This window comes from Pteropus vampyrus, unplaced genomic scaffold, assembly GCF_000151845.1.
Source record: "Pteropus vampyrus isolate Shadow unplaced genomic scaffold, Pvam_2.0 Scaffold44, whole genome shotgun sequence".
NCBI lineage: Eukaryota > Metazoa > Chordata > Mammalia > Chiroptera > Pteropodidae > Pteropus > Pteropus vampyrus.
In genome coordinates this window covers 5,325,129-5,344,396 of record NW_011888825.1, presented here as the reverse complement: position 1 = coordinate 5,344,396, position 19,268 = coordinate 5,325,129, and the positions used below count along the sequence as shown (strand labels likewise).

The 19,268-nt window shown below is 35.2% G+C and overlaps 1 protein-coding gene and 1 pseudogene across 1 annotated transcript in view; one reads left to right on the top strand and one right to left on the bottom strand.

The window, feature by feature from the left end:
• HS3ST3A1 (heparan sulfate-glucosamine 3-sulfotransferase 3A1) overlaps positions 1-19,068 on the top strand; it is a 91,237-nt gene extending 72,169 nt beyond the window's left edge. Inside the window, exon 2 of the mRNA XM_011358978.2 lies at positions 18,209-19,068. Coding sequence (XP_011357280.1) covers positions 18,209-18,830 — 622 coding nt within the window. The 3' untranslated portion in view covers positions 18,831-19,068. The remainder of the gene's footprint in view (positions 1-18,208) is intronic.
• On the bottom strand, positions 10,634-10,749 carry LOC111738866 (annotated as a pseudogene).
• Positions 19,069-19,268: the final 200 nt, after the last annotated feature.

Genomic DNA, 19,268 nt, shown 5'->3' with positions numbered 1-19,268 from the left:
CTCACAGACACTTTTAAAAGAAAGACAAATAATTTATAATATTTATATGCGGAATCTTTTAAAAAAAGGCAAATTTATAGAAACAGAGATTAGAAAAGTGGTTGCCAGGAGCTAGATGGTGGGGGAAATAGGGAGAGGTTGGTACAAGGGTATGAAACTCTCATTTATAAGATGAATAAGGTCTGAAGATCTCATGTATGACATGGTAGCCACAGTTGGTAACACTGTATTGTATAATTGAAACTTACTAAAAGAGTAGTACTTAAATGTTCTCACACACACAAAATAAACTAATAAAAGAAGTCTTCAAATTTAATCATTAAAGTTCAGATTGTGAAAGAAAAAAAAAAGAAAAGAATGATGAGACAAACTACAGGCTGGGAAAATATTTCCAAATTCTGTATCCAACAAAAGACTCCTAGTTGGGATACATAAAGAACTTTAAAACTCAACAGGAAAAAAATAACCCAATTTTAAAAATGCGAAAATAGCTTTAACAAACATTTCAACAAAGAAGCAATTAAACAAACAAAAAGATATTCAATATCATTAGCCATTAGGAAAATGTAAGTTAAAATCACTGTGAGATACCACTATTAGAAAGGCTAAAAAAAAGAATATATAAAGTGCTGACAAGGATGTGGAGCAAATGGAACCATCATACATTGCTTTTGAAAAAGGATACTCTTTAAAATAATTTAGCAGTTTCTTATAAAGTTAAACATATACTTTTATCAAATGACCTAACAATTTCACTCCTTGCTATTTGCCCTAGAGAGACACCTATATTTACACAGAAACCTGTACCGAATGTTCACAGAAGTTCTATTTATAATTGCTGAAAATTGGAACCAACCCAATTGTCCACCAACATGTAAATGGTAAACAAATTGTGGTACATCCATATAATGGGATACTAATTAGCAATAGAAAGGAACAAACTATTGATGCGTGGGACAGCATGAATGAATCTCAAAAGCAATATGCTGAGTGAAAGAAACCAGTCTCAAAAGATTATATATTATATGATTTTATTTATATGACATTCTTAGAAAAACAAAATCGTGGTGATAGAGAACAGATCCATGTTTACCAGGGATTAGGGGTGAAAGGAAAGTAAAACTACAAAATGATAGCACATTATTGGAGTGATAGAACTATTTTATATTCTGATTGGTTGGAGTTACACAAATCTATACACATATTGAATTGTACTCCAAAAAAAGTCAATTTTACTAGATATTAACTTAAATATAAAATAAAATAAAAGCTTTAGTGAGGAACATTAAATAAAATTTATATGAATGAAAGCCATATCATCTTCCTTTGACAGATCCAATATAAAAAATGCCATTTTTTTTCTAAATTAATCTGTACATGTTATGAAATCCCAATTCCAGTGGTGGAAGGAATAGGACTTAATGCAAATATTTTATAATTTTTCAGTCCATTTGGAAGAAAACACATTTGATAAAAAATATTTAAGAATAGAATAGACAGACAATTTCATGTTGATTTAAGAGATATCAGGACACTACAGTAATTAATTAAAAAGGTGTTCTTCTAGTGCCAAAACAAATATAGAACATAATATAGAAACTTGATAAACAAACATTATAAAAATGTGACATACAAAATGAAGGTTATATAAGAATTTACTATATTAAATAGGTGGCATGTCGATATTGGATAAAAAGACAGTTATCTATAAGTCTAAGTATTTAGAATTCGACCTCGACAATTATCTAAAATTAATTCCAAAATGAATAAAATTAAAATTAAGATGGATATTTATTTATATTATATTAAGGTAAGAAAGACCTTACTTAGAAAACATCATAAATAAAATGTAAAAGTCATGAAGAAAAAGACTGATAGATTTAAAAACAACAAAATTAAAAACCATAAACAAACAGGAAATGAGATGATAAACTGTAACATTTGCTACATAAAAGAAAAGCGATAATTATAATTAATATAAAGAAAATGCTTAAAATCTAAGAAAAAAGGTATCCAGTAGAAAATAATAGGATAAAAAAATACAAAACCAGGAAATGTCTTTAAAATTCATTTTCCTAATAATATATGGGACAATGCTCACTAGTTTAAAACGTAAGTATTAAAGTGTTGAAAAAATATTTTCCTATGATTATTGGCTGTAATTGCACAATATCATAATACAGTATTAATAAGTGCATGAGAAAACATTACTGAACTAGAAATAAAAGATTAAAAACAATATATTAAAATTCAAAGATAAAATTTAAATACCTTCACAGAAGGCAAGTTTGTAATACAATTCAAAAGCCTTTAAAATATGTACGCTTTCATTTTCACTTCAGAGAAATAAACATGTGAATGAAATTGTTTAACTTTGGAAACAACCTAAGTATCCAACAATAAGGGATTCACTGAACACTTTATGGCAGTCCCTCTATGGGATACTGCACAGTCATTTGAAATGAAGTTGATGTGTATTAACATCAAGAGTGATGTTTCCAATTTATTTCTAAGTGCAAAAAGCATTTAAAATAATGTGTTTATAAAATGATCTACTTTATAAATAATTTATAGAGATCTGCATAGAATAGTCTAGATGGATATATTTTAAAACACTACATCTGCATGCTGGGTGAGTGATTTTACTTTTCAGAATTTTGTGTTTCTCTGACTTTTCTAATTTTTCTATAATGAACTTATTTCACTTGTGTAATTTTTAAATTTTTGAAACAATTTTTAAAAGTTTGTTTTGAAAGCAACTGTTTTCTACATGATCTCACCCTACAACCTATGATATTTTGTCTTCCTGGGATGAAAGAAGAGAAACTTTTGTGTAACCACATAAATGTAGGGAGAGTACATCTGTGACATCTCTTCTGTGGAAGTATTACCTAGTTCACGTGAATTGCTTCATTTGGAATGTCCAATTCCTAAGGGCCTTTGGGCTTGTTTTGGAACCAGAACCTCATCTATCTGCTTTTTTTTCCCCTTTATAATGACTTTTCTGAGCCCTGGTACATTCTCTTCAGGCCCACTCTGAACATCATCAGGTCTCTGGACAAGGGTACAAATGAAGGCCCCACAATCCCATATGTCTAAATATTTAAAAAGTGATAAATCAAGCTAATGAGATGTTAAATGGAATAGATTCTGTTCTCCTATTTTGGTAAATATTACTTCATAATAACAAAACATAAAAATATGTTTAAATCTACTGTTTTTATATGTCTGAAAGTTTTGGCAGAATACCAAAGGTGACTAGATTTAATTATTATTGCTCAACTGGGTATGCTGTTGATGGGCCAGCAATGTTTGGATGAGTGATAAAGATATACACAGATCATGAGCTCATATACTTAGGCGGTACAGGTTGTTTTTCGTGCTTAATTTCAACAAAGTATTAATTATGTTACAATAAAGATTTCATATTAATTTTTTTGCTATTGACAATAATGATCTAAAGCAAGAGTTGACAAACATTTTCTGAAAGTCAAGATAATACATATTTTTGAGTTTATAGGCCATATGGTCTCTGTCACAACTGCTCAGCTCTGCTGTTGCTGTTCCAAGCAGCCTTAGACAATCCGTAAGTAAGTGGGCATGGCTATATTTCTACAAAACGTTACTAATTAAAATAGTTGGATTCTACCTGTGAGCCATAGTTTGGCAACTCTTGATCTAAAGGATTTTTAAAGTGAAAGTGTAGAAATTTGGATGTATCATGGTCCAAACTGTAAATCAAAGTAAATATAAAAGTTAAAATTATTTTCACGTTTTTAAGTCATTTTTCTTCTGAAGTATTTCAAGTTAGCAACATCCAAAGACAAAATATAAATTATAATTAATAAATATCAAAATTTGAAATCAAAATTAAAGTTGACTTTATTAATTTTTTAAGTTATAATTAAATCTTATTGAAATTTTTCATAAAATTAGAACTATTTTCAATTCTAGCCTGCAACGCGCTTCAAGTTGACAGTGGAAAGAATTCAGTATCATGCTTTACTGGTTTCACCTAGCCATACATATTTACAGCTTCCCGAGTAGCATCATTTGATTAATAATACAAAACATCACTCCACCTCCATGTGCAACTGTTCTATCGTACTAATGTGTGAGTACCTCCAGGACCATGAATTGTAGTAGGAGATGCAAAGAAAACTCTCAGTAATATGCACAAATGATGCTTTTATCAATTAGCTATTCTATGATATCTCATGAAGCATTACATAAGTAAGGTAATTTGTCTTCTCTCTACACTACTTCCCTCACTCAGACCTTCCCCAGCTAGAAGCAAAGCCCATCTCCAGTGCTGGCAGCTACACAAACCCATCTACATTCTCAGCATTCATTCTTTGTTTTAAAGACATAAGGCAAGAGGTTTGTAGAAACATTTCCTGGGGCCTGAACAGTGTCGATCAAGAGAGCGGATATTTAGGGTTACGGATTGCACATTGTCAGTGTTTGAGAGACAATTTCTTTAATAAATTAGTGTGTCATGTGGAACCTTCTAAACTGTTGGACTTTGAGCTGGGGCTTTTCTTGTCCATGGGGAGTACTGATGTTTTTTACCTGTGTGCCTACTAGAGAGTGCGTTTTCTCCTTCACAGTGGCATGTGGTACAGCGACGCCGATAGAGTGTGTCTAATGGATACTGATTGATTGCTTCCCTGAAGTTTGTTTTGTCTGCATGCCCCATTTTATGATGAAGTCATTATTTTGGAGGTTTGTTTTATGTGATAAAAGAGATTATTTGGGAAGTTCTGTTTTGATGTTAGTAAGATAGATCATGTATCATTTTCTGCTATTCAAAATCAGGGAAGCTGATGGCAGGGTACTGATGATAAACTTTAGAAGGAATACCCAATCAGTCCAAGGCCCCAAACAATGCATAATTATGGCCTCACATGGATTTTCCTGTTTTAAACTCAAAAGAGATATTGATTTAAGACCTACTCTGTGTCCAGTATGTAATAAACAGAACAAAAAATCAAGAAAACAGAAAACAAACAAAAAAAACCACCGTTGCCAAAATATAACAAAGAACTTTTACAAAATTTCAGATTTTTCCTCATTATGCCTTCAACATGTTTCTCAGCTTCTCCACTCTCCTTAGGTTGTTGATTTCCAGGCAAGGAAAGCAAGCTTCTTCCTTTATCTCCCGTAGCACATATGCAAAGACCTGATAATTCCTGGCTGATGGGAGAGCTCTGTTCTGAAGCAGCTGTCCACAGTAGCACAAAAGCTGATAGCACAGCTCTCAAACTAATCATTTTTAAAACCCCTGTCAGGAGCCAAGATGAGCCAGTAGATGGAGGGTTTCTGTGGCAGTAGCCAGGAAGCTGAGAGAGGTGGCTATCATTGGCCCATGCCCCGCCCACTCTAAGAATTCCACATTCATCCTCTAGATTGTTGATATTATAACATGGTTAAACATACTCATCTGGTACTTTTCTGCCTTTTGTCAGGGATCATATTGAATGGAACTTTCCTGCTTCAGAAGCACTGCAAGGGAGCTTTCCCTCCACAGATGAGCTTTATTTTTCAGGGATTTGAAGCGTCAAGGTGGTCAGGCCCTGTGCATAGTATATTTTGAGAATTAAGGCAGAATGATAAGCCATCGAAAGAACAGTGAACCAAAGGTCTGGAGAATCAGAATCGAAGCCAAGCTTTGTGTCCATTTGGCTCACATGACTTCTCAGATCTTCTCACATCTGTGAAATGAAAAGGCTGGATTATGGGATTTCCAAAATTCTCCCAGTTCTAATGTTTAGTGGGGCTGCTGCTTAGGAGAACACAGTCCTCCAACACATTCTTTTTTTTCTCCTACCTTCTCGGTCTCTTCTTCTCTATCTCCTTGTAATCGGTTAATATCATTCTCTCTCTCTCTCATTCTCTCGTTCTCTCTTACACACACACGCGTGCACACACACACACACATACACACACACACACAGACTTGTAAGGGTTTGTAAATATCAGGCCTTAGATCCTAAGTTAATTATATTTTATTTTAACTGTTTGTTTACCATCAGTTTTTATAACCAAATTTGGAGTTATTCGTGGACTTATTTCTGTTCTAATCAGTTTTAGATCTTAGATTTTATACACTTACATTTTCATTCTCAAGCTTTTAATTTGGCTCTTATCTGTGGTTCAGTTAAAATGAAACTTCACTGTTGAGAAAACTACCTTGGTTTTCTCAAGGAAGATGCTAAGCATCACTGGATGCTAATATTTTTGCCTCATTGCATATCTGAAAATGTCATTTTGATACTACTTCAAGTGAAGTAAAATTTAGATTAGTACAAAGGTGTTTTCCCCTTTAATCTTTTATGGCCTTTGGGCACTTATCACTAAAGTATAAGACCAAAGTCTCCCTTCCTCATTTATCAGTAGCCTAGTTATTGTGTTATTTATTTGTCTTTGTGTATGAATGTCTATGAAATGCTTTATTCTGAAACTCTAAAATTTTGCTGTTTTTTAAATTGTGAGTCTCTACGACACTAGAGTGAGGAATTGGGGTGAAACACTAGTAGCACATAGGTGCAAGACTTGAAGAGATGCAAGCATTGAGTTCTGCACGAAGAGATAAAAGAATAATTGTTACTTTCAAGCTTGGTACATAAATAATGTCTTAAATCCAGAGACTGACCCACTGTGGAGAGGTATGACATGTGCCTGTCTTTTTCCAGGTAGTTTCTTAGGCTCTGATTGGCTTATATATTCTGATATTATTAGATTTGTCTGTGAATTCTAGTTTTTTAATGTTTTTAGAGGTTTTTGTGGGGGGAGGGAGGTATTCTTTGATATTTTGATAGGACAGTGGAAGAAGTACATCATTTCCCAAGAGCCAGACATCATTTTAAAACAGAGTTTGGAATAATGTATATAGGGTTAGGAATGATATTTTAAATCTTGTGACTGCATAAGTTCCCTCAATAAAGTAAACCTAGAAGGAGAAAATCAGAGGTTGAAGCAATGAGCCTTGTAAGATATTGGTCTATTTTTGTATTTCCTAAAAGTCAATGAATGAGATCATTTGTGGGATTGTTTGGGAAACTCTTAAGACCCTACACAAACATAAAACATTTTTGCTTGAATTTATGACCCAAGATAACTCTTGCCCCTTCCCTTTCAGAACTGCTCTTCTCTATGACCTGAGTACAGATATATTTCCTGCCATTTTATAAAGTTCCCCAAAATTATCAGCCAGAAATCCTGGACCTTTCTCTCCTTCCCTGGAGTGTCAACAGACATTGTCTCACTTGAAATAAACTTTTTTCCTTTGTCATAAAACCTAATGAGAGTAAAAACCATCTGTTTCTCTTTCTGTATTTGATAATTAAGAGATTTATAAGGAGTCTGCTATCTGGCATGGGGAAGTGTATCAGCCTTTCCTGGAAGTTTAATGTTTGACAATGGTTTGATTATTAGAATTGCACATCTAGGTTTGGTCAGTTTGGGAGCCAGTTTAAAAACATAAGTCTTCTTTCACAGGAGCCAAATCAACTAAAAGGAGTTTTCTTGCCAGCATGTTTTGAGTGGGGTCCCACATAACAACATAAGAAAAAAAAAATATTGGTGTGATTGGGGTTTGGCCCGAGGGACAGCAGGCTAACAGCACCAGGAATTTTGCAGCAGCTTCCTCTGCTCCAGGCTCATGCCATGAGGGACCCACGGGAACTACCTTCATGCCGTGATTATGAAAAGAGCATGTTTTTCCTACAATTTCCTACTGCCAAAGGCTTCCAAAAACAGACATGGTTCAGTTTGGTTGTACAGACTAAAAAAATGTATGTATACATGGGCCAGACTTATTAATTCTTCAAGGTAAATTACCATTGCAATACAACTCAGGGACTTTCCCAGGTTGCATTTCTTTCTCTTGAAGAAGAACACTATTGGAAAAATATGTTACCTTTTTGCAACATTTCAGGTAGGATGATTTGCGCTCTGAGATGAATAGAGAAATAGTGCTTTTAACATGAATGTTTTGACAAAATGTCAAAGACAGCCATAACATCAACCAAAAGAGTCCCACTGACGTTGCCTGGGTGTCTGTGAAGGTTGAAAGAATATGGGCTTTAGAGATGAATGGATCTGGATTTTCATTCTGCTCCTTTCACTTGTTACTGTGACTTTGTCAGTCACATAACCTCTCTGAATCTCTTAACTCATCTTGAAATTATAATAATTCTAGCTTTTCACTATTGTGAGATGATGGAAATAATACATCAGATCTTAGTCTATAGTAAATGCTTAATTAGTGTTCATTTGCTTCTGTCTTCATCATGTTCTTTCTAAGGCGCGCCTGAACTTGAATTCTTGGTTGTCTTGTATCTATTTTTAACTTAGCCCTATCCATGAACTTCGTTTTCTAGCTATGACATCTTATTTTGGTGTTTCAGGCATAGAGGAAGCATGGGACAGAGTTGGTTTCCTTAGTCACTGCATTATCGAATGCAGTGAGACCACTCAACTCCTAGACTTCCCGATCTTTCTGCTGCCTCGAAGTGCTGGGAAAATGCCAAATGAGCCTTTGTTTGAACAAACCTCAGCACTTTCTCTGAGCATCCATTATTTGAGCTGCATTCTTTCAGACATCATTGATTTCTAAATCAATTCTGTTGATGAAGAATTGCCCTAATGATTTACACAAATTTTTTTTTATTTGATTGGTGAAGCCACACTTCAGTAGAGAGCAGTGTGAGGCTATGCAGAGTTTTAAATTTGGCAAATTAATGATTAATTAGAGTCCTACACCGTACATTGAATCTTAGAAGTGGAAAGGCCTTAGAGACATGGAGGACAATATATATAGATATAGATATAGATATAGATATAGATATAGATATAGATATAGATACATACATATATATATACACATATATATATATATTAGGAAGAGAGGGGTCTACTTCTTTCCTCAAAATAATTATTTCTTTTAAGTAAAATTTTCATCATTTTCCACCTTTAAAATGTTGGGATATTCTTTGAAAACTTCTACTTTGTTCTCTTCATAAATCGGTTCTCCAGCCGCATTAGTTCTCCCTGTAATATTTCTCATGTTCTTGACGCTGGAGAGCTCAATGGGGATGGAACTCGAAGTGAGGACTCAACCCAGAGCTCTGGTGACCAGGTTCTTGTCTTATGCCATGAGAAGGAATTCAAGGGCAAGACGAACATCAAGTAGGAAAGCGCAAGGTTTATTAAAGCGACAGTATACACTTAAGAGGGGAGTGCAAGCAAACTCATAGAACTAGTCCAGCTGAGGGGGTCTAGATTATGGGCTTTTGTTTTCTAGGGGGCAGGGCCCAGAGACTTTTGTTCTGAAGTAGCCTCGTTGTCTCCTCCCAGTAGGTGGGGAGCTCAGTTTCCCCATTCTTTCTTATTTGGTGTTTCCAGTACTGTCATGGCATCAGATGTATGATGAGAGCTGTACTATGTGCAATGCAGATGACATTATAATTAGCCAAAAGTCAGGTCTCGGCCTAAGATGGCATCTAAGCTGGAAAGGACTGTTTTTATCTTATCTCCTCTTGCCAGAGGTAAAATATGGGGAGAGTTAGTTGAACAAAGGATAAAAGATAAATTCCAGAGTCTTATTCTAGAGTGGAGAGAACATCCCTACCTTGGACAGGAGAGCTGAACAAAAGACAAAGGAGAAATTCCAGAACCTTAACCTGGAGGGGAGAGGACATCCCTAGGCTATCTATCTTGCCTCATTCTCATTACCCCTTTCAAAGTTTCTCACTATCAACCCTCTAATGGTCCAGCTCTTTAGCTCCTCAAGCTTGGGTTATATTGGGTTATATTTAACTATCTACATTCTATTCTTGCTCCATTCTCATTTGTGCATTGCCTCAGATTTATCACTGACATAAATTATATCATCATCTTTTCAGTCTGATTTTATACAACTCTCCAATGCAAGCAGTCAAATTCCTTTATTTGTATTTAATTCAGAGTTTGGGTCTTCCAAGATCTTCACAGCTACCCTCTGGATAACTTTCTCACCTCTGGATAACTTTCTCATGATCTCATGTTCTCCATCTGTCAAATTTGCCATCTTCTATATGTTCTTTTTGTATCGTCTTTGTCAGCTGACTTTCTTTTATCTCATGAAATAGAAATAACTTGCCTTAGGCTTGGAGAAGACCACCCATTGCCTTCTGTATACTGACTGTGGGAGCTTGTGCATGCCAAGTAGCCTCTCTGAATCTCAGCTTTCTCGTCAGAAAAAAAATGGGGAGAAAAGTATCTACCTTATCTCCCCTATGGCTATGGAAAGATTAAACGAGAAAGCAATTGCTAAAATGTTGTACAAACATGATGTGCTCTTCAGTTATCTCTGTACTTGTGTCCACACTCTACAGACACATTCTCTATAATACTGTGAACACCACTGTGCTTATAGCACCTGAGAATCAATGCCCAGCATAGAGGACACAGGATAGCAGCTTCTGTTTTGATAACTTACCTAGGGTGAGTGGAAAGTGGTCACTGAGAGGTCCACCGATTCTTAGGTATGAGTTCAACCCCTTTTCCTTTATGATCTGAATTTTCACGAATTAGAAATGAAGTTGGTTTAGCAAATACCATTTTCTTTTTTTTAAATTATTATTACTTATGCCTACAACACCTGGTCTTCTTAAGTGGTCTCCCATTCAAGTACTAACCAGGCCCAACCCTGCTTAGCTTCAGAGATCAGACATCGGGCTTGTTCAGGGTGGCATGACCATAGACCATGGATCATTGCTCCACTGGGGTATGTACCCAGGGCCTTCTGCATGTAAAGCAGACATGCTAACTGCTACACTATGGAACCACATCCGCAAATACCATTTTCTGAAATGCATATTTTTCTTAAAGAATACGAAATAGATAGCATAAAAGAAAAAAGCAAAGACTTATCAAACAGATACTGAACACATAAGGTAATATCCAAATGGTCAGTTTTCTAAATATGTTGTAAACTTTTATTGACTTATAATAAAATTCAGAAAAGGACACAACTCTTGACATACAGCTCAATGACTTTTCACAAGGTAGATACACTTGTGTAATCAGCACCCAGATTGTGGACTGGGATATTTCCATCTCTCCAGAGACCCTTTATTCCCCCTTTTAATGACTCATTCCCCCAAGAGTAACCACTCTCCTGACATCTAACACTCTAGGTGAGTTTTTGCCTGTTTTTAAACTTTTTTATAGGAGAAATTATACTGTGTATAAATCTCTGTGATTAGCTGTGTTTGATAACATTGTGTGTATGAGATTCATTCGCAGATTTTGAGTCATTCATGCCAATTCTGTATAGTAGTTCATATATATACATATATATGAAATTATACATTTATATATAAGTATATATGTATGTATATGTGTATATATCATCAAAAATAGAAGGATATACAAGTTTGAGTAGCTTGCATTTGGGGCTATTATGATTAACTATGAACATTTATGAACATGTCTTTTGGTGAACATATGTACAGTTTCTAATGAGTATAACCCTGACAGTGAAATTGCTGGGCCACAGTATATGCACGTGTTCAGCTTTGATAGATAGCGCGAAACAGTTTTCTAAAGTCATTATGCCAGTTTACACTCAAAACAACAGAGAACCAGTTGTTCCACATCCTCACCCATACTCAGGATTCTCTGTGGTTTTTATACTAGCCACTCAAGTGAGCATGTCGTAATATGGCATTCATTGTGTTTTAACATTCATTTCCCTGATGGCTAATGAAGTTCAGCACCTTTTCATACATTTATTGAATGTTTCTATATATATACTTATTGATTCATGGGAACTCTTTATATATTATGGATATAAATATTATAAAAATTTCCTCCCATTCTGAGGCTTGCCTTTTTACTCTCTTAATGCTATCATTTGATTAACAAAGTTTCTGTTTTTAATATAGTCCAATTCATCATTACTTTCTTTATGATTACTCTTTTAAGAAATTTAAGAAATCTTTGTCTCCATTAGAAATTATTAAGATGTTCACCTAGGTTTCCTTTCAAAACCTTTATTATTTTAATTGATTTTTGTATATGGTAAGAGATTAAAGATTTTTTTTTTCTATATGAATAACCAATTGACCAAACATCATTTATTAAAAGTACAGTGGGGAAGGATAATATCTTAGGAAGAAGTACGTCTAGAGAGAGCCAGTAGCAGTTCCAGTGGGCAGGTGGGGGAGCAAGAAGACAATATAAGGGCAGTGGAAATTCAGGAGAAATGGCCCAAAGGGACAAGAAAGGTAAAATACATGAGGTGGGTTCCTTTTTTGTACTTTCTTGATGTGTTATAGACATTATGAATATGTGTTGTTGAGTGCCATTGAGGGCCACCTCTGGGTGGTATCCCTTACCATAAAAGGGGTGGTGGTGCAGACAGTGCTAGAACAGTGAGCCAGTTTCCTCTAAGGGAGGCCTTGCCGCTAGGCTTATCAGTGGGGCACAACCCTGAAAGCGAGCCTGTCCTGGCAGCAGTATGGAAGTGGAAAATTCCTCTGGGTCATCTAGTACCATAAACTATCCACTTAATTTAAGGCTCAAGTAGAAAAGAACAAACTAGTTATCGGTTCTATCATGGTTCCTACTTAGCCATAACATTTCCCACACCATAGGTAGAGAGCTGCTCAAATAACTGTAGGCCCATAGAAATTTATCCCAGTGTGACTGATCATATCCAAAATTAAATCCCCAGGACACTGAGGTGGAACAAAGTCTTGAATCAGATGGAATTTTACCAAACCGATCCGTTCTTGGCACAACTATACCACATCGCATAGGAGGACATTGATTCTCTTTAAAAACTGAGCTCGCCTCTCTCACACCATAACAAGCCAATTTCTGTCCTTTCAAAGAACTTGGCTTTGCCAGCTCATGGCACTCAAATCAGCTTTTCTCACTCTGCATGTATACATAGGAGGCCTGAAACGGAGAGGTGAGTGGTTGTCCCAGGGAAATGCTGGAGGGTCTCCCATCTCCTCTGGGCCTCAGTTATCTGCACTGAATGGGAGTTCTCCTGGCAGTTGGGGATTCTGAACACCAGATGTCACTTTCTTAAGAACAGGGCTTGGAATAATCCCTATAGTAATGGCCATGCCCACACTCCATTTACAATCCAGATTTCCCAAACCTGTGGCTAGGTTTTTCCGGTGAGATGAGTGAACTGAGATTTGAGAGGTTAAATGATCAGTTCATGGTCACTCAACTGGCAATAGGCAAACACAAGACACAAGCCTCATCTTCTAATTTTACATAGCTCCACCAAAACTTCATAAATTATTATATTCCCCTTTGTCTAGCAAGAGGAAAGAAAAACTGCAGCTTTCTTCAGTACCTGGTACTAATATTTAATTACCTGCATAGCCAAAAAGACTCCTTTGTCTAACTAAATTCTATTAATGCAATTGAAACTTTTGTCTTCTTGAGTTCTTTTTTAAATAAATTGTGGTAAAGTAGGCATAACATAAAATTTACTATCTTAACCATTTTTAAGTGTTCAGTAATGTTAAGTACATTTACATTGTTAAGTAATCAATCGTCAAAACTCTTTTCATTTCACAAAACTAAAACTCTATATTCAGTAAACAGGTTCTTATCTTCCCTCCTCCCAGCCCCTGGCAGCAACCATCCTACTTTCTGTATAAATTCGACTCCTCCAGGTACCTCATAGTCTGGAATTAGTAACTGTCCTTCTGTGACTGGTTTATTTCACTTGCATAAAGTCTTCAAGGTTCATCCATGTTGTAGCATGTGTCAGAATTCCCTTCCTTTATAAGTCCAAATAGTAATCCACTGTATGTATATATCACATTTTGTTTGTCTATTCATACACATGTGTACACTTGGATTGCTTCTACTTTTTGGTCATTGTGAATTCTCATTGTGTTTTTTTTAGGGACAAAGAGCAAATATATGCAACTCATCTTGTAAAAATCTTTAATTTGCTTGTGAAATCCCTTCTGATCCTTGTCTTTTTCAAGGGAAAACAAATAAGCTTTTCTAAATTTTTCTCGTGATCCTGGTTTCTACTCATTTCTCCATTTCCATACTTATTATAAATGTCTTCAAATCCTCTTCTCTATTTAGAGGTGAAATTTTAGAATAGCCTACAATGTTAGCCTGGAAATTAAGGCCTTCTAGGATCTAGCCCTCCCATTGTTCAATTGAATTTCTCACTCCTCACTCCAACTTTTTCTGTCTTCAGGCAAACATCATATGTCTTCTCATTACACACATCTTTCTGTTCCTATAGCCTGTCTGATATTTCTGCAAAGCTCTTATAATACAGGTAGGGTGCTTTCATTGCTCATCCCAGGACCAAGCCATTACACACAGTAGAGCCATAATATATGCTTCACTCGTGTAAGGAAAGACAATTTCTAAGTTCTTTTAAACACTTTAAAATATGGTATTCCAAATTACATGTGCATTTTATTTTATGTGAGAGATAAACTCTTTTTTGAACATTAAAATTCAAATTGCAATAAGAAAATGAATAAAGAAATTAAAAGACATATTGCTATTTTAAGAAAAATAGTTGTGAGTCCTTTACAAAGCAATCCTTTTCTACGATGTAAGCTTAATTGAGGATTTATTTAGACTATCACTTCCTCATTTTTTAAAAAAATAGCTTGCAGGCAGATTATAGTTAACCTCAACTCCTCACCCTACCCCATGCTAAACAAGTCAGCTTTCCTCATCCTGTACTTGACAGTAATTAATGTGTTTTTCTTCTGAAATCCTATTTTAGCTGTTTCCTCTTCAAACTCCCCCTCTTTTGGTTAGCTACTTTTCCTACTCTATTGAGATCATTTAAAATATGGTTTCTTTTTTTTTTCAGAGATATTAGTAGTATTTCCTCTGGCCTGGCACAATCTGTAACTTTAATCTCTGCTGAAAGGCTACTGGGGATCTGTGCATTTCCCCAGGGACAGAGGAAAAGAAAGCTGAGATTACCAATCAATAGCTCCCAAGTGAAGTATGTTATCTCTATTTTACTGGCCAAAATATAAGGTTGAGTAGTTAAAAGTCACAGATTCTAGGAAAGGAGACAAAAAAGTTGACTTTTTTTTTAATCAACAAATACTCTTTCTTATCACTGTAGTGATATTTGCTTTAACAGTCCAAAACTTTTTCATACATTTGATCAAATGTCCTTCACTGAGATATTCCAACAACTTCTCGATAGATCTCCCGGCTTATCTTATAAAAATGTAACCTAAGGTTCCAGAGTAGGATCACCTAGCCAATTTCTCAAGTCCTTTAAGAGAGACACACAGTGACAAAATCTGTGAATTCATGTATTCACAGATTTGCATAAAGAGTAATAATAATCTGTGTCCCCCTTGTGTCAACACTGAACTCTCTGGTCTTTGCTTAATCTTACCCAGACCTTAAGGTATATTTAAGAAATGGAAAATAGAGCACATTAAAAGTTCTTTTGAAAAAAGAATTTTAGATTTCTTAAAAAAAAAAACAAGCAAAACAAACAACAACAAAAAACAATAGCTGTCAGACATCTATTATCATTTGCCCCTTACTAAAAAAAAGTAAAGATAACCTTACTGCAATATCAAAGAAAACAAAATGAGAGAAAGCCTGAATCATTAAACTAAGGCAATGTCAGTGCTACCAGATTGCCATAAATGTTGAATTCGTGTTGGATACAATACAGATGGGAACCAGAATGTTTAAGAAACAATTGATAAAGTGTCTGAGATAGACTTCAAAGAAATCCATTTGAGTTGGTGGGGAATTAGAAATGGAAAAGTTATGAATGAAATGAAACTGTCAGTAGTTATTAGTTTTTGAAGCTGAATGTAAGGCACATGAGATTTATGTTATTTCTCTATTTTTGTTATTTCTCTATTTTTGTGTATGTTTGAAATTTTTCATAATATATAGCTAGCAAATAATATAGAATTAACTAAATTATAGGAAGTGAACAAAGGCAAACACATAAAACAAAGTACTTTTTTTATTACAAAAGCAAAATAGAAATTAATAACAAAATTACCCTTCCCCCTCTAAACACACACACACACACACATACACACACCGAATCAACCATTGGAATTACATATTGAAAAAGAAGCAATTCTAGATAATGCCTAAACCAAAAAGGAGATATAATGTGTAAAATTCGATTCCTAAATATTTATGAAGTTATGAAAATGACAACAGTACATATCAAAATTTGTGGAATTTGACCAAGTCTGTACTTAAAGGAAAAATTGTAGCCCCAAGTGCTTTTATTTCTTGAGAAGAGAGATTGAAATAAATTAAGTAAGCTAAATAAATTTAAAGGGGGCATTAAAAAGCTAAAAGGCAAATTAGCAAATTAATAAAGATAATCTAACTTAGCAAGCAGAAAGAAAGGCAGAAAATACAGAATTACAGTTGAGAATAACTTCAACTACTCAACTGGGTGATTTTTAGAAAAATATTAACTGCCAAAATTGACATGAGACAAGGCATAGTACTACAAAAAAAAGTAACCGTAGAAGAAGCTAAAAAGAGATTTAAAGTTTCTAGTTCCTTTGCTACCCTTGTGCCTGAAAGTGCTAGTGTTAGAGGGCTTTGTAGGTGACACCCATCAAATTTTGAAGGAATAGAAAATTATTTTGCCACTTAAATTTCTCTAGAATGCAGAAAAATATGAAACATTTGTCAACTCATTTTGTTTGTAGAATAATTCAGCTATTGATCAGAAGAAAAACTACAGAAAACACCTCATTCATGAATATAGATGAAAAATCTTTAGAATGAATATAGGTGAAAAATCTCTAGAATGCAGAAAAATATGAAACAATTCTCGACTCATTTTGTTTGTAGAATAATTCAGCTATTGATAAGAAGAAAAACTACAGAAAACACCTTGTTCATGAATATAGATGAAAAACCCAAAACAAAATAAAGATTGATCAAACTAGGACTACATTAAAAGAATAATATATCATAATCAAATAAAGTTTATTCCAGGAATAAAAGTGAATCCTGTATAAAGATATTTATAAGTTTGATTCTTCTTATAGATGTATCAAAAGACAAAACACATTTAGTCATTGTAATTCCCCAAAGTATATTTATTTTAATATTGATTTGAGCAACATCTATTTCTTACAAAACTTGGAATTAGAAAACAGTACCTACAGTACCTTAATATTAGAAATATATATACATATATATAATATATATTGCAATATATATAATGGATTTAGTGACAGTACACTTAAGTTGGAAGAGTAAGTAGATTTTACCTGTCTTGCTCATACTTTTTATTTTTCCCCTGCTCATACTTTTTGACTGGTCCTGAGATCCATCCGTTCTCAGTAGGAAAGCATGCTTGAACTGGGTAGCAATATCTGCTCCATTGAGAATCCAATGGGATTTTTTTTTAAAATTATGACAAAGTGATTTTAACCCTCATCAAGAAGAAATAGACAAGACTCATCAAGAACATTTTGAACAATAGTCAGAATTTACTTGGTGTGTATGAAAATATACTCTAACAGGATAATAACTTAACATGATAATTGAGCCAATGTAGAGGGGAGCCAAGATATTTAGAATATTGTAATGATGGCATTTCAAATTATTAGATAAAACATGAATTATTTAATGTCTTGTTTGCTACAGGAAAATTCCACAATTATAAAGAGAAGTATTTTGTGTGATATACTACGATATTTTGTTAAATATAATTGTTTTGTTTATAAGAGAATTACAGAAAGGGTTCAGGGTGTTTTAATACTATCTCATAGCAGTATAATTGTGTTTATCACAATATTTTAATTCACCTAAAGAATTCAATCAAGGTTATTTTCTTACAGCATTGTGGGTTGATAATAATAAAAAATAAAAAGTTATATAGCACTTATTCTGTGCCAGGCACTTTTCTAAGCTATTGAGGTATATTAACTCTTTTAATCATCACGACAATCATATGAGATCAGTATTATTAATATTTTTCCGTTATATACGCAAGGAACCAGAGGTGCACTTTGTTTATGCAACTTTTCTGCAGTCACACATCTTGTAATTAGGAGAGTTGAAATTGCAACTCAGGCAGTCTGGCTCCAGAATTTATGTTACACTCTGTCTCCTAGGAATGAGCTGTTGAAATCAGGGTAGGTCGGTCAGTTTTCAGGCCTTAACATGCCTTTTTGGCTTTTCTCAGGGACCTGATGCCCAGAACCCTGGAAGGGCAGATCACCATGGAGAAGACACCCAGTTACTTTGTCACCCGGGAGGCGCCTGCACGCATCTCGGCCATGTCCAAGGACACCAAGCTCATCGTGGTGGTGCGGGACCCGGTGACCAGAGCCATCTCGGACTACACGCAGACGCTCTCCAAGAGGCCTGACATTCCCACCTTCGAGAGCTTGACCTTCAAAAACAGAACCACGGGCCTCATCGACACGTCGTGGAGCGCCATCCAGATCGGCATCTACGCCAAGCACCTGGAGCACTGGCTGCGCCACTTCCCCATCAGCCAGATGCTTTTTGTGAGCGGGGAGCGCCTCATCAGCGACCCGGCCGGCGAGCTGGGCCGCGTGCAGGATTTCCTGGGCCTCAAGAGGATCATCACCGACAAGCACTTCTACTTCAACAAGACCAAGGGCTTCCCCTGCCTGAAGAAGGCCGAGGGCAGCAGCAAACCCCACTGCCTGGGCAAGACCAAGGGCAGGACCCACCCCGAGATCGACCACGAGGTGGTGCAGAGACTGCGGGAGTTCTACCGGCCTTTCAACCTCAAGTTCTACCAGATGACGGGGCATGACTTTGGCTGGGATGGATAACAATATAATTTAAAAAGAAAAAAAAAAATCATAATATATTTTTTTACCAATCGGTAGAGAAAAGGCTGTTTAATATTTGTGCTGAAAATATTTGTTTCAGTATTTTTTTCAATGAATGTTGAGATTGTTCTCATCGCCACCCCCATCTTCACGTTTAACTGACACCAAATATTTGGATAAACGACAAAGAAAAATTTTACTCATCTAAATACTTTCAATTTTCAATTTTTATTTTACATTTTGTATACATAATTATAAAGTATGAGCATCAGTTGCCATTAAAACTTAAGAAAATCCTGAGTATAAATCAAGCTCTCTCTTTCTCCCACTTCTCTCTCTCTCTCTCAATGTCTCTCTCACACACACACAAGGCCCAGATAAAATTGATATCTATCCTTGTTTTTATCCCTTTAATTTTTTTCTTGTGCCCTACTTTTT